The sequence below is a fragment of the Gymnoscopelus microlampas genome, assembly GCF_963454915.1.
Source record: "Gymnoscopelus microlampas genome assembly, chromosome: 18".
Classification (NCBI taxonomy): Eukaryota; Metazoa; Chordata; class Actinopteri; order Myctophiformes; family Myctophidae; genus Gymnoscopelus; species Gymnoscopelus microlampas.
In genome coordinates, this window is record NC_139955.1 from 31023528 (window position 1) to 31040360 (window position 16833).

General features: G+C 38.0%; 1 protein-coding gene across 1 annotated transcript; it reads left to right on the plus strand.

The window, feature by feature from the left end:
* The first annotated feature begins 1235 nt into the window (after nucleotides 1–1235).
* On the plus strand, nucleotides 1236–15687 carry slc25a48 (solute carrier family 25 member 48). The gene is made up of 7 exons (XM_084085806.1): nucleotides 1236–1392; nucleotides 6098–6141; nucleotides 6563–6634; nucleotides 8013–8265; nucleotides 10068–10355; nucleotides 12239–12372; nucleotides 14163–15687. The coding sequence occupies exons 1-7, from the start codon at nucleotides 1311–1313 to the stop codon at nucleotides 14265–14267; spliced, it is 978 nt and encodes a 325-aa protein (XP_083941932.1). The 5' UTR covers nucleotides 1236–1310; the 3' UTR covers nucleotides 14268–15687.
* Nucleotides 15688–16833: the final 1146 nt, after the last annotated feature.

Here is a 16833-nt window from a genome sequence, read left to right on the forward strand (position 1 = left end):
ATAGATAGACTTTATAGTATGTTAACCCATTAATTCAGGCACCCAGTGTAGATGACTTGGGTCACAACCTGACCGTAACTATTTAATGTATTCTTTATTTTGTATCACTTTTGTTCTCCCTCTTGCTGCTGCTGCTGCTGCTACTACTATGACACCTGAGCTTCCCCTGGGGATCAATAAAGATTTAGCTGATCTTATAAGTACTGTATTTCACACAAGGCTAAAGTAGTACATAAGATATACCTGGCCTCGTAGTACCTTTACAGACAATATTTCTTGAACGTTTTTCAAACATAACATAGAAACAATTTCTCACCTATCCTTTTTTTTTTTTTTTTGACTGAGCAATATCAGTGCAATATCAGATTTAGTTTTCTTTTGTTGCTTTTTTACTTTTTTGAGGCTGCAAACTCTGCCTACTAATGTAATCTGTTACTATGGTAATCCACATGATGGCGTGCTTGGGGCTATCTATAAATGTTTTAGGCCTATGCAAAGGTTTTTTTGTTTGTTTTTACACACAGGTTATATGATAGCCATGACTTCATAACACAACGATGCAATAGTTTCCCTACATGCTATAGGATAGAATAGAGACTTTAGTGTTGGCATTTTGGCTTCGTGAATCGTGACTGCAGGCAAGATACAGGTGACAGTACTCACATGTTTTACTTAAGTAAAAGTATCAATACTGCAATGTATACTCTTTTACAAGTAGAAGTCCCATATTAAAAATGTACTTGAGTAAAAGTACAGAAGTATCGGCATCAAGATATACTTAAAGTACCAAAAGTAAAAGTACTGATTGTGCAGAATGTCCCATTTCACAAGTATAATCAAAAAGTATAACAAAACTTCTGAAAATAGCCAATCTACAAGCTTACAATGCGTCGCATTGTGAGCTATAGAGTGTATGCAAGTTTGTTTTGAAGTGTTGTTGATGTTGAGTCATATATCTCCTCATCATGGCTCATGTTGTTGAGCCCTTTCCTCATGGCTCATTTCAATGGCTTTTTCCATAGGCTGCAGGCTATAAACTAACGGAGCAGCGTGTTTGGACGAGGGAGTTGCCACACAGAAACGCACTACTCTGATTGGCTCGTCCTTCTCTGAACGTGATACCTATGGGTTTTGAGTGTGTGTGCGTGTGCTGTGGGCCCGCCCACACCATTAAAGATAAACGGTTAAAGTTTCCTTTGAACTCAGTGGATTTCTATGAATTGCAGAGTTGTTGTCAGAAGAGCAGATGCGAGGGATTGCAGATCTTCGGTAGACCTCCGAGACACAGGAGAAGTTTGAACGAACAAATCATGAGCACATCAACTGCAGCCAGCGCCACATCAACGAGGAATTGTCTTCGTTTGGACGATTTCATTGCAGGATGGATCGGTGGTGAGTGTGTGCCAGTGTTGCCATGTCCGCTTATTATAAGCGACTTTGGGATGAAAAGTCACTTGTAAATATTGGTGGTTGCGGTTTTTTGGGCTCGTTTCTAAAGTGTAGTTACTTATTTGGGCCTTGTGTAGGCTAATTAGTATTTAAACGTAGTGGTTCTCAAATATTTTCATGTCATGATGATGGACCCCCAAATGTAATATGTAGGTCTATTTGTCCCCTTACCCCCATCTGAAAATGTTTTGTGCCAGATTCGTGTTACTCCACATTTAATTTGAAGATTTTTTTTGAAAATAGCAGATCTGCGTTGTGAGCTTGTAGATCGGCTATTTTCAAATAGCCGATGAAGTGTTCATGTTGCTTCTTTTGGGCTTGTTTTCCTAGACCAGGTTGCTTGTTTCTCACACAAAATATGGCAACGCTGCACAGAAGCCTGTCTGTTTCCCTCCGCTGCTCTGTTCTGGGGAGCTGGCCTAGAACTAATATTGCTCACTCATTATAGAAGGCCATATGGCCTCAGAATGCATATTTAGCCTACTCAATTTTCAATTGACCAATTGTAAATACGCTTCCTTAACCAACTGTTTGACCACAAAGTAAACTGATCTAATAGCTATATGAATATAGTATTCTAATGTTTAAGTTATAAGGTCTGCTGCCATTCCCACTTCCCACTGTTTTTGCAAAAGAAATATTTCAGAAGACCGCTATTCAGTTGGAATGCAGAATGCAGGATACCTCCACTAGGGGCGCAGTTTGACACGTTAGGCTATTGAATGAAGTAACATGCAGCCACTACTTATTTCTAAACGTCCATAATGGCTTTTAAATCATCATCATTAAATCATTATTTGAAAAGACGTTATGGCTGACTGCATCTCCTGTCATACTGTACCTTTTGGCCATAAAAAAAAGTTGCATTACAACAATTGTATCTACATTGCAATATCAATAGTCTTTTGTTGTTGGCAGTGTAGCCAAATGTATGTTAGTCACTCATCAGTGCTGTGAACAGAACAAAAACGGTGCAGCCTATTTCCCCACATGCATGCACAGCATATTGCTATTATGTACAGCCCAATAAATAGCATTTTGCTCAAATTGATTGATTGATTGCAGTGGTGGAAAAAGTACTCAAATTCTTTACTTAAGTAAAAGTATCAATACTGCAATATAAAAATACTCTGTTAAAAGTATCAATACTGCAATATAAAAATACTCTGTTACAAGTAAAAGTCCAGAATTTAAAAAAAACTTGAGTAAAAGTACAAAAGTATTGTCATCAAAATGTACTTAAAGTACCAAAAGTAAAAGTACTAAATATTTGAAAATAGCCGATCTACAAGCTCACAACGCGCCGCGATTCGACGCGTTGTGAGCTTGTAGATCTGTTATTTTCAAATAGCCTAGGAATAAAATAGGGCTAAAGTGGTTAATGTATGTTTCATAATATCATCATTTATATCTGAAAAGTAACTAGTAGCTAAAGTTTTCAAATAATTGTAGTGGAGTAGAAGTAAAAGTATTGGAAATTGGAAATACTCAAGTAAAGTACAAATACCTCAAAATTGTATTTAAGTACAGTACTTAAGTAAATGTACTTAGTTACTTTCCACCACTGATTGATTGATATACGGAATACTTTATTGACAAGTTTGATAACAGTACACGAAGTACAGTCAAAAGTTATGCAGAAAGGATAACACAAAACTCCCTAGGGGGGTTGTTTCCATTGTGGTCCATATTGATTTATCAGTAAGACATACAATACATACAGTAGGCTACATTACAATTACAAGTTATAACAAGTAATACAACCCAAGGAATAAGCAGGTGTAGGAATACTTAGGAATTGTACTGAGAAATAGCCTGTCTGCCCAGGTTACTTTCAAAACACCAGTGGTGGAAAGTAATGATGTATTATTACTTTACTGGAGTATTTCCAATTTTGAATACTTTTACTTCTACTCCACTACGTCGTCTCAGAGGCAAATATTGTACTTTTACTCCTCTACAGTTATTTGAAAACTTTAGCTACTAGTAACTTTCATCCATGGCTATTTGAAAATTGCCGATCTAAAAGCTCACAACGCGTTGCCATGCGACAGGTTGTGAGCTTGTAGATCTGCTATTTTCAAAGGATTTTCATACATTTGGAAACATGTGAAATGGGATATTGTGCATAATGAGTACTTTTACTTTTAGTACTTAAGAATATTTTGATGCCAAAACTATTTGTACTTTTATTCAAGTACATTTTGAGTACAGAACTTTTACGAGTATTTCTACATGAAGGTATTGATACTTTTACTGAAGTAAAACAATTTGAGTACTTCTTCCATCACTGCAAAACACCCAGAAACATCAATGTATGGATTTCACATGACTATGCTGATGGGCCATAAATAATACATTTTAGGCAGGAAGCCAGGGGCCATATAAAATCTGCCCGTGTGCCACAACTGGCCCCTGGCTGGACTTTGGTCAGTTTGGCCTACATAGACAGAAATGCATCCCTCCAGAGGGTTATTTCTCAAATCTTCTTCCGCTTTTGCACAGACAGATGTATGCAGTTAAGATAAGGCAAAGCTAAAGTTAAAGGAGTAGTTAACCCAAAAAATGACTTGTTTTCTATCAATTACACACCCCATGAAAAATGCTAATGTATCCAGTAGAGTAGGAGACTCTTTGAGTCTCCTACCGGAAATGCACCCGGTCATCAAATTATTGGCTCAGGAATGCGTAAAAAAATAAAAACTGTCCATGAATTCAAGGCTTCATGGGGTGTGTAATTGATAGAAAATAAGTACATTTTTGGGTGAACTATTTCTTTAACATCTGAATTTATTCACCCCCACCAGGTGGGGTTGCATGTGCTTATTAGAATGATTTGATTCTAATGAATATTCTTCATTAGAATAAGAGAGAACATTCTCTTATTCTAATGAAGAATATTCATATGCAAAGTATACTGATTGTTTCTTAATGTGCATTGTGATTCAATATTGTAATTTTAGGAAGGTCAAAACATATGCAAGGCAAAAAAGGCAAATAGATATAATGTAGCCTACTATTCATCTAAACTGCCTATGCAAGATGAAAGGCCTATATCAAACTATTTTGACACTTTTGTTATCACCAGAAACTTGTGATTGCTTTTGCTTAGTGAGCAAGATTACTGGCACCCATTCTGGGTTCCAGTAAGACAAAAACACTACCCCTGTTTTATGTCCCAAGCCCGCTTGACCTTCTCTAATTCAGACTTCACATCCATATTTAAAAGGTAAACATAGGAAAGTGAAGCTGAAATTATTTTCCTGTAGTTGAGAAACAGTGCACTAAATGGCCTGCATGTGACCTATTATGATGTGTCAATGTTGTAATTTACTTGGAAGTTGGAGTTGAAGAAATTCCACATAAAAGGGGAGTTCTAAGGGGATCTAAGGGGATCATCATTATTAGGAAATATGCATCGCATGTGTGTGCTTGTGTGTGCTCTGCGCTCATACAATCAGTATATCGGTTAACATGAGTTTAATATTGAAGGTTGGATAAAGTAAGAGAACAGAATTAGGGTAACCGTGCGATAACAATAGATCAGTGGTTCTCTACCTTTTTTGAGCTCTGGACCATTAGCATATTTCAGTTAAATAATGACCGATAAGGCCTTGATATAATTCGTAGCACGTAGGATCGTGCAGCGGATTATTCAATTTCAAGATTTTCCTCCCACACCATGCCTATTAATTCAAATATGTTTTTTTAATGGACATTTAACAAAGGTATTTTATGTATTTCCATTTAAAAAAAAATCTCATGGACCACCTGCAGACCTAATTATACCATGGACCACAAGTATTCCGTGGACTACTGGTTGAGAAACCGTGGGATGCATAGACATGGGATGCATAACAAGTCGTAAAAAAATAAATAAAAAAAGAATCTTTGCCCTTATCCCCACCCAACACAACAGTGGTCCCCAGGTTGATTCTTAGTCAGGGTGGTAGTCCCTGGTTCACAATCAGTTGAAAACCCCTGCTAGATAAGACTAACATATCTCTGCTGTCCGGCAAGAACCAACTAACTCCAAAATCTACATTTTCAGGAAATGACAAAAAAAGGGGGGAAACATAGAGTTAGGAGGTTTTGTTCATCATTGATAAGAACAGCTGAATGGACCTCCAAGTTCACAATGAGGTTGGAGGTCAAAAGGGGTTAAAGCCTGGAGTCAGCAAAACCAGCTAACTCCACCCCCCTTTGCTGGTTTAGCAGAAAGTTTGAGGATCCAATAGAGTTAGCTGCTTTTGTCAGAAGCACTTTTTAATACTTTTCATTGGTTCAATACACACAGACGTAAAGGGTGTTCAATAGCACTGATTTATGGAAAACAATGCAAAAGCGGAAAATGGAGTTAGCTGGTTCCTGCCGGACAGCAACAAAATTGTGTATATACAAAAATATATTATGTAATGATATTTTGTATGTTTTTGAAACTGGAGTGTGTTTGTGCAGCACAGGAAGATTCAGACGATATTTGCGTTGCTGATGCTTTTTTATATATTGTGGCAAGTTGGCAACCCTTGTGATACAAAATCTGAAATCTAATGTGAGCTAAAAACAGAATGATTGTGACTCAGTCTCTAACTTTGTTTCTTTTTCTGCCTGCCTCTTAATGTCTCATTCTGTTCTCTCTCTTCTACAGGAGCCAACAGTGTGGTTGTGGGCCATCCGTTGGACACAGTGAAGGTACCTTCAACCATCATACCCTGATTTTACCATAGTTTAACCACTATTTTGTACTTTCTAGATCTGCTTTTTTCACTATTTTTGATAAACATTTGACAATGATGACATGCCCAAAACGAGAATGCCAGGTGGTTAAACGTTTAATAAGGTTTTGTATCCTCTATTTTCAACAACTAGTGTTGTTTCAAATAGTTTTTTTCAAACACTCTGTTGAATAGCCCTGCTTTGATTATCCTTTGTTCCTTTGTGAATGCATACCATGTATTCATAGTGCTTTACAAGTGTATCAAATCAAGGAACAATAAAGTATAGAAAATGAATTAAAAATGTGAAAAGTAAATCATATTCTGCTGTATTGAGTTACTGAATATCTGGGTGCACTGACTTTTTTCCCCCTTCTTTTTCATGTAATTCCCATCAGACACGTCTACAGGCAGGGAAGGGCTACAAGAGCATGTTTCACTGTGTTCTTACCATCTATAGAAAAGAGACCGTAAGAAATATCACTTGTTGGCTCTTTTATTCTACGTGTCTTACTACTGTACTGTACCTTCTTTCTCTTCTCTCTATTTCTCTCTGCCTGTGTTGTCTGTGTTGTTCTTTCTTTTTTTCACACTCATCTGACCTCTCACTGTGTTTGCGTCACAATCTGTGACTTTGTTTTCATTAGGGTTAATTTTTATTTATTAGGTTTTGTTAAATAATAGGCTTTCATGTTTGTTGGCCACCTGTTTGTTTCAGTTCTTTTTTCCATGTGGACAGTGCTACGTGACGTTGCACCCTTATCATAGTATCTTTTTTGGCATTACATTCTGGTCATTTACGCCGAAGAGAACATTAGTTGGCAGTATCAGACGTTATGCAAACGGTGAATAAACCACGCACATCCAAAGTTAAAGAGGCCAGGTGATTGCCAGAGACAAATATCAAAGGGAAACAGAGTCCGCACACTGGATCCAGCTCCAAAGGTATTTCTTGACGTTTCGAGCCTTGTAGTCTGAGGAAACGCTACTAGGCTCGAAACGTCACCTTCGGTGGATGGTGGTTATAAAAAAAAAACAAGACGGCTGGATTGAGGAGATAAGCATTGTTAATGAGAGGCGGGGCTAATGTGTGTGTGTGTGTGTGTGTGTGTGTGTGTGTGTGTGTGTGTGTGTGTGTGTGTGTGTGTGTGTGTGTGTGTGTGTGTGTGTGTGTGTGTGTGTGTGTGTGTGTGTGTGTGTGTGAGAAAGAGAGAGAGCTAATGGCTTTACTATATGTACGGTATATATGGCTGTATATACAGTATATAGCTTCAGAATATTTTGAAATTTGAATATTCTGAAATGTTATATTTCAGAATATTTTGAAATGTGTTTGAATATTTATGCACATCTCTAATTTGAACTTGTTTTATAACTCATTTTTAATTATCTTGTAGACCCAGCTGTCTATAAGAGAGTCAGTATCTGTGTACCAGTGTGTCTGGAGCTTATCTCGTAAACCGTTCGACTGATCAGTACCTCCACTAGTTATTTGTTTCACGTGTTTTATACCGTTATATAACTTTTCTACCCATCGGTAACCAAATGTTCTAAAGTCAGGCATCAGTTCCTCTGTAAATGTGGCAATGCACCAGTCCGCCTCACATTTGTCAGGGATCAGATTACTTTGTAAGGCTGAGGACAGCTGTGTGTTGTTGTTTTGTCAGGTGCCAAACAAGTACAATGCTTCCATGCTGGTTCTTCAGCCATCTTCCAAACACTCCCACAAGAGGGGATCTCTATTGTTATTATTCTGTCTGTCTGTCTGTCTGTCTGTCTGTCTGTCTGTCTGTCTGTATCATAAAGTGCAGACATGATTTTAATGTCTCCTCTTATGCCCTTGTGCAGATTACTGGTTTCTTCAAAGGCATGTCGTTTCCCCTGGCCAGCATCACCATCTATAACTCCATGGTGTTTGGCTTCTTTAACAACACCCAGCGGCTCATAAGCAAGTACCGCTATGGTGACGGGAGGCACCCGTGTGGTATGCTGGACCTGACAGTGGCCAGCATGTTAACTGGTCTGGTCTCCGTGGGTCTGGGAGCCCCCGTAGACCTGGTCAAGATCCGACTACAGATGCAAACACAGACAGTTCTAGCAGGTATGTGAACTGTTTTGTGTGATTAAACTAAAATATGTTCTTTTATCCCAAAGTGACCTGGTCAAGATCAGATTACGATAATCATATTTTATGATGTCAGAGGAAAATGGCTGCTGTGTGAATATTAGTAATTGTTTAACTGTGGCCTCATCAAGATCAGACTGCCGTCTCAGCACATTTTTAGCTGGTGAATATAGGCAGGCAGGTGAACTGGCATACTGTTTACTTTGATTGATTACGCATGATGGTTTATTTGTTTGAAAATAAAGACACATCCTTAATTTCAAAGTTACATTACGGGACTTTGTCAAAATCAGTTCTGTTCTGAGAGGTGAGCTGAGCTTTTACTTGTGACTGGTTTCCTTGTAGTGAGGATCAGGCCCATGTCAACCTATCCCGCTGGACCCACAATATTTATCACTCAATAAATTCTATAAACCCTGGTAGGTTTTACAGCCTCTGTCAGCTGAAGGCCTTTGGAATTTTCCTGTTCAGTTCCCTGGCTGCAAATACAGAGTTACAGACCAAAGCTGGCTGCAAATACAGACCAAAGTCAAAGATGTCTAAAATGGGCTGTACAAGAGATCTTACAACACTTTAACCCTAGTGTCCCTATTCTGGGCATGTCATAAGAGGAACATTCAGTGAAAATAGCCGATCTATAAGCTCACAACGTGTTGCAACACAACGCATTGTGAGCTTGTAGATTGGCTATTTTTTATGAAGATATTTGGTGTAATGGGAAACAAGTAGGGGGGGCAAGTACAGAACCCTGGGGAACTTGGTTAAAGACATATATAGGATTTAATTTTGGGCTATATAGATAAGAGTATGATTATTGGTAGTATGATAAATAGGAAGATAAGTTATGGAATTATCTGTGACAGTGTCACAATAGAGTAGCCTTGAGTTGTGACCATCTGTTGTGTCTAGGGTGTGGTGTACAGTCACTCTGATTCACTGTAAAACCATAAACCGAGGTAATCGAAATCAGGTTAAATGTACTGTAAGTTTTATTGTGTTTTATTTGCTTGTTATGACCTCATGCCCATTCTGTCTGTGTGTGGCATTGCACAACGACAGACTGAGTTGAATGAGTTCAAAAGTGCAAATACTGTGGTTTGGTTCATGAAAGTTTTGGCATTGGCTCAGGAACACTGCTTGAGATGTTCTATTACAAAACAGACAGGGGTGAAGACATACCTCCTAGATGGAGTAATAACAATAATATTCACTATTGCTGACTCGCTCAAGTAGGCTGGGTGTTTCTCATGAACACGTGGCTGTCTGCAGGGTGGACTGTACAGTACCGTGGACATTTCCATGGTCACACCAACCACTCGGCCCTCTGCCTCCTCACCATGCTTAGCATCCCTCAAAGTTCAATGACTTCTCTCTCAAAGGTGAAAGATATCATGTCATACTAAAATACAATAAAAAAAGATAAGCTCCTGTTGACAGTAGGCTGTATAAAGCCTAATTACTTCGTCATGAGACTTGCAATGCCAGATGACAAAGTATAAATTAGATTAAACTTGCTCATTTAACCACCTTCACCTCTGTGTCACTATTTTGGGCATGTCATGATAAGAGAAACATTTTTTTTTAAATCTTCAAAAATAGTCATTCTACACGCTCACAACGTGTCACATCGCAATGCGTTGTGAGCTTGTAGATCGGCTATTTTTGAAAATCTTTGAATAGGGCTTAAGTGGTTAACAAGCAAGATGATAAAAAAAAAAGAACATGACCACATTTCACATACACTGACGTCCACCCACGTTTGTATCGCTGTCACCCAGAGAACCTCCACCTTGCCGGCAACACGTCCACCGGTGCCAACATCCCCCTCCGTTCTGTGGACGTGGCGGGCCAGAGGCTCTACAGAGGCCCCATCCACTGCATCAGCAGCATCCTGCAGACCGAGGGCGTCCAGGGGCTGTACAGAGGAGCCGGGGCCATGATACTGAGGGACGTTCCCGGCTACGTGCTCTACTTCATTCCCTACAGCATCTTCTGTGACTTGTTGAGTCCTGACGGCAAGACCAACCCTCATCCTTGCTCCATCTGGGTGGCTGGAGGTCTAGCAGGTAGATTGTGTGTGTGTGTGTGTGTGTGTGTGTGTGTGTGTGTGTGTGTGTGTGTGTGTGTGTGTGTGTGTGTGTGTGTGTGTGTGTGTGTGTGTGTGTGTGTGTGTGTGTGTGTGTGTGTGTGTGTGCACGTGCGTGAACATAATTGAACCCATTAAGACCTGTGGCCGATTCTGCAAATGCCTTCTAAATCCTAACAGTTTCCTGAAAAACGTATGTCGCTATATCTGTGGTTCTCAAATATTTTCATGTCAAGGACTCCCAAAATGATATGTATTTGGCTCCGGACACCCCCCCCCATCTCAAGATATAGCAAAATGGCAGATCTACAAGCTCATAGCACGGCACAAAGTGATGCGCTATGAGCTTGTATATCTGCTATTTCTGACTAGCCAACCAATGTACTATATTTATACAGCTAAAATCTAAAATGACACAGGCGCTTTCCCGGTTGTACTGGGTTAAGTGAAGTTCTGTCTTTAATGGTTTACCTCTACAGTGAGGTCAATTTTTGTATTGGTTCTCTTTCTGTAGAGAGTTGTCAAGAGACAAAGCAAGGCTTAAATGTTCAATCCTTCCACTGAAAAGAGCTGGAGGAACCTTGTGGACGGCTTCCAGCTTTAAGAGAATGGTTGTAATTAGGTGTACTTTTGTTTATACGTGGACGGGATGAAAATAGTTAGAGGTCTGCATAATTAAAGAAGTACCAGAAAAATGTCTCTTCTGGTATGTTTTGCTCAAGATTACTATCATCATGGTTGTTCTCATTTTTGGGTGAAATAGATTAAAGTGCTTTAAAGTGTTCCAACGTTTAGCTGACGGTCTTAGTTACGGTGATCGTAGACTGCACAGTTTTGTCCGTCTTGTGTTCATTACACCCGGTACGATAGGGGAAACATCTTGACCACTGGCCAGTCTGTATAAGTTGCAAGCAGCATGCATGCTCCCTATTACAGATCACAACAACTTTTTTATTTAGATTCAGAGGAACTTACACAGGGCACAGATTTACAGTGTGTTTCTGCAGCAGAACAATATACAGTACAAGGGGCCATGTGGAGGAAGTCTTGGCCGTGTGCCACGTGGGGGAGTGTTTGGCTTCAGAAAGCCCACATTTTTTGTTTGGAGGGAAAATGCCTTCCAGATGCTGACACCATACTTGTGGAATACAGTAAAGGCTGGAAACGGCTGCAGTGCATGCAGAAAAATGTGGAGATGCACGATACAAACCTTATGATGGGATTTTGAGGCAGAATATTGCAACTGCGATGTATGGAAAGAAGTTTTCATTTTTAAATCAAAAAGGGAATACAAATGTTTGTTATGGTCAGTTTGAATGTGACAAATGTTTTTGCTTTATTATTTGAATGTTAGGATTCTGTAAAGCACTAGAATACATAACCTTGGGTTCTAAACTTAAGCACCTCTCCGTCTCATGAAAATGATGATGACAATGCAATGGTCAATATTCAGATTTGTATGATTAAATTCAATATTATACTGTATATATTGATACCATTAATAACATAACAATTTTTATCGGTTTTATTGCCTATTCTTTGCTGCTGCAACAGGCCAGTATCCACCATCAAACTGAAATATGTTATACAAATATTTTGTTATGTATTGGGAAATGTATTTATAATTGTCCTGCTTATAACACAGTTACTTATGAAGAAATTAATAATTTGACACAAAATATTGTTAAATATATGATATATTAGTTGCTCTTACAAGCTTCCGCTTCCACAACAACTAAACAAAGGAAGAACAGTGGTCTGTTATTCAGAACAAAGAAGAGAAAATGCCTTAAATCAGTATATGCAATATATGCAAAATAAAAGTCACGTTACTGTAACTATGTTGTTAACTTAATGTTTCAGGCTCCATCTCCTGGGTGACTGCGACACCAGCGGATGTGGTAAAGAGCAGAATGCAGGCTGATTGTCAGCTCCACAGGAAATACAAGGGTGTCCTCCACTGTATTATACACAGCTACAGGAGTGAGGGGCTACAGGTGAGCGACTCCTTTTTCATTAATACTCAGTACAATCTGTGTTAATTTAACTTAGAGAGTGTACATATGGAACCAAATGGACCCGTAAAGTTACAAATGTATAAATTAACACTGAGGATTAGCAACAGGGAACAGGGGACAAGACCATAATAATAATTTGTTTATCGGAGTAAACATTTCTAAGAGATAACGTACAGATATGTAATATCACCTACTACACCTACAGTATGTACTAGTGCTGTAGTCAAAAGTCCAAAATAACAAACCGTTTCCAAAGCAGATGTACTACCAGTGTTCATGTTTACATGAAAAGGAACAGATGCTATGATCGTTTAGGACTTGGAAAGTTCAGCACCCTTACTCTGTATCTTCTTGGAATTCTAATTCTGTGGTAGTAGCCTTCATTGTATGCATGCACGCTTGCGTGCATGTGTTTCCCTTCGCTCTCTGTGAATGTGTGTCAATGTTCTTTCAGTTATGTCAGCGAGCCATTGCATCAGCACACAAACAAACAAACAAACAAAAAACCCTCTTGAATTGGTACAGTTCTACAGAACTGCCACCTGCGCAATACCGTACATAGAAAGAGTACTTAGAATATCCTACTCAAGTACAAGTGCTGTTGCTCGACTTAAATATTACTCAAGTAGCAGTGGGATTACTTGTTTTGAAAACTACTCAAATAAAAGTACAATTGTAGCTTGTTTGAATACGACTCTGAGTAACAGTTGACCTGAACTTACCCATCCTGACGTAACCATTTTACCAACCAAATCCCTAACTGTAGTAATTCTACTCAGCTTTCTTATAAGCTTTCTCAAAGACTTATGAGGGAAAAGAGGTTAAAAGAAAACTTAAATGGATCATCAGATTGTGACATAACAGCAGGGGGCAAACACACAAAGCTCTATAACTACCGTATAAATATAACTAACTATAATATTGTTCATTGTTAAAGTTGTGGTGTGGACTCAGCCATCTACTTGAACCTTTTATTTTATTTTATTTTAAACAATATATTTACAAAGTATTAATGCTTGGTGTGTACTTTGTGCTTGATTTATACTTAATTGCGAATAGAATGTATGGTACTCAGTACAGAGTACAAATACATGAAAAAGCTACTCACTCTCATTTCCACATAGATGGTCACTAACCCAGGTCATGCCAGGTGACTCGCAGAGACTCGTGCCCGCCACAGTCACAAGATCAGAACACACATAGTGCCAAGAGCAGTGTCAGGTGTCACTTTGTCCACGATTTGTCACAATTTGTCAGTTTTTCAGTTCTTAGTGGAACACAACACCTGAACATATATTTATACCCGTTATTTTAGCCATAATCGTGCAGCCCTCTGATAGATAAACTTGAGTAACTATTGGTTAATTGTAGAAAACAGCTGATGTTCCTGTTGAAACACCAGATCAATAGGCAACAATCATTGTGTTGTTTTTTTACAAAACAGTCTCAGCCAACTCAAACCATTATTGTCACTAGACTGATGGTTGGATCAATATACTAGGGTTATTCCAGGGCAATTTCTGTAGAATCTTTGCCATCCAGGTTATATAATATATTTCTCAGAAATTGATTATTTATATTATTGATTGAATTTGATTTGAAACCCTTAACCTTTCATTAGTTACATTTTATCTTGATGGAATGATAAACTTGAACTTCAATGCTTGAAATGGTCATGGGTGTGCTGGTGACTGAGCCAGTAAGTGCACTTACCACACTACTGCACTTGTTGCATTGCTTAATATCTCTCTCTTTGATCTTCCCTGCAGGTGTTTTTCCGTGGTGCATCAGTTAATGCCATCCGAGGCTTCCCGATGAGTGCGACCATGTTTCTGAGCTATGAACTCTCCCTCAAGTTCTTCAGAAGCCTTTAATGGCTGTTGGAGTAAAGGAAAAAGATTTTGGCATTAATGGAAGACAGAAGGATTGGCAATTGAGCTCAGCTTAGTAATTTGTGTGAGAAGTGTGGTAGCAGTTTTACTCCTATGAATCCAGAATTCTTGGTAGCACTTAAGAATTAATTCCAATGTATTAACCAATGGTTTGAAATATAGAAAGGTACAGATATTACATACTTATGCTGTCAGTATTTGTTTTAAAATCTCAGTGATTTTCAATAATACACAATGAAAATCTCCTAAACAAAGGGTTTACATAAGGTAGTGGATTATGTGTTTATTACTTGTCACATCTCCCTTTGTAGTGTAAATACGTTACTTATGAAAGCCCATTTATACTTAATGTTAAGTACATGTTAAGTACAAGTACGGATACAGACGGAGCCTTCTGTCCATGTTGTGGGTTTGTCCATCTTGGAACATTTTATGAAAGCTTACAGATGAGGACAAAATGGAGCAGTACCACCGGAAATCGCTTCAACTAAATGTAGTTCAAGCGATTAAGACTTTTTTTTTCTTTTAATGGCAGAACATTTTTGGGAGAAGTTGCTTAAATTGGAGAGAACTTTTAAACATTTATATGATGTCACTTTGCTAGTACAAATAGTTATTACAGAACAGCCCTTTCTTAACAGGTACACTATTATGACCTGATTGACCGTTGCTGTTTGTTAAAAAAAGAAGAAAACTTGACTCTGAACTGCCCTCTAGTGGATGTATTGGATGTATTGCTTAACATCCATGCCGACATAGGACACATGAATGTATGTAAGCAGCGACGGTTATATATCGTTTGAAACGGACATATTTATTTTCATAGGTAAAGGGAGTATGAATGGGCCTTAAAGTTTCATAACACCATATTGTTGTGTAATCGGAATGCCTTTTATTTAGGCTGAAACCAAAAGGCCATTGTAAAGTAAAGTGCTCCATGAAGGCTGTGTGTCCTACAGGGCCTAACCCTGGTCAGACGGGGGATCACAGATCACTCATGAATGATATGGTAATATTTGCGTTGCCCATTCATTACAAACCCTGTCAAATATTAATGTGTTTCCTTACACATCATCTTTACAGCATTCTGCAGTGTTGACATTGATTTTCTATTTCTGTGCATCCCATGTTACTGAATATACTTAGAATGTTTCTTATATTAAGAAAAGCAAGGGTGTTTTTTTTTTACTAATTAATGGATTCAGGTACACATTATTCGCACACAGTGTTATTGCTTTTCAGATTCACCACATTAATGGATCATCATTATCCTCTCAGCAGCTAATCAGTATTTACAAGGACTGCATGTAATTGCACACAAATAATGCCTTTGCCTACTGTCATTTTTCTAATAGTTGTCTTAAAAATGTTTCTATCTCATGTAAATATACATATGTAAATAATTTTAGACAGATGTTTTATTGTAAATAAAGATTTTAATTACAATTTAAAAAGCCTTTTTGATTCTTTCAACTAGGGCTGCAACTATATCGATACATTCTTCCATTAGGCGTGAAGCGTGTTTTTGTGGTAAAATAAAAAATATATATCAATGAATCAATTAACTACTGTACATAAGCATTATTTTATACTGTAAAGCACATGGTGTCATGCAAAATAGTGAAAATAGCAGATCTACAAGCTTACAATGTGCCGCAATGCCACGCACTGCTACATTACATTACAGTCTTACAATAAGTGCATTCAACATAGGTAGGCAAGGAAACTACTAATCACCAGAAGTCTTAAGTGCATTCTCTTCTAAAACAAGCAACTAAGAGTATACCTAGCGCTAAGGTAAAAGTGCAATATATCAGCTACCTACTTTCTTAAACAGATGAGACAAATAGGAAAATCAAATGAGCAAGAGTTAAAACAAGTAAATGTATCTCCTCACTGTGAGCTTGTAGATCAGCTATTTTCAATATTGTTTAATTAAAAAAAAATCATATTTGGAAACTTTTCACCTATAATGACATGCCCAAAATAGGGATAGATTACTTATCTTATTTCAATATATATATGTAATCGATTGAATCAATTAGTTTGATTAACCACTGCTTTCAACCCTGTCCACAGACTTGTCTTACAGTGAGGTTGTATGAGGTAAGTAATGCATACATTACTAATACAAATTGAGTAATATTACAGTTACTATGTCAAGTAACATTACTTTGAGAAACAGATTTTGTATTTGTACTGTGATACATTTTTTGATTTGTGATTCAAAATACATTTTTGATGTATTTTCACCCATCTATGATTACAATTATGAGTGTTCTTAGCCATTTCTATTTGAAAGTTCATGTACATTTTTGCATTTTTGTGGATAATGTCATTGATTAATGACACTTAATCATTATGATTAAGTTTAATTTGTTTTACTCTGGTCTCTCACTGGCAGTAGACCTACATGATTCCCTTTGTGCTGTGGGAGGTGCATTTAGCATGTATCTAATAATGTAATTCTGAATCATATGTCAATTATTTGTTAACAAATAGAGTTGGTGGGCTGAAGCTCTGAGGGTGGCTGCCATCCAAAAGCATC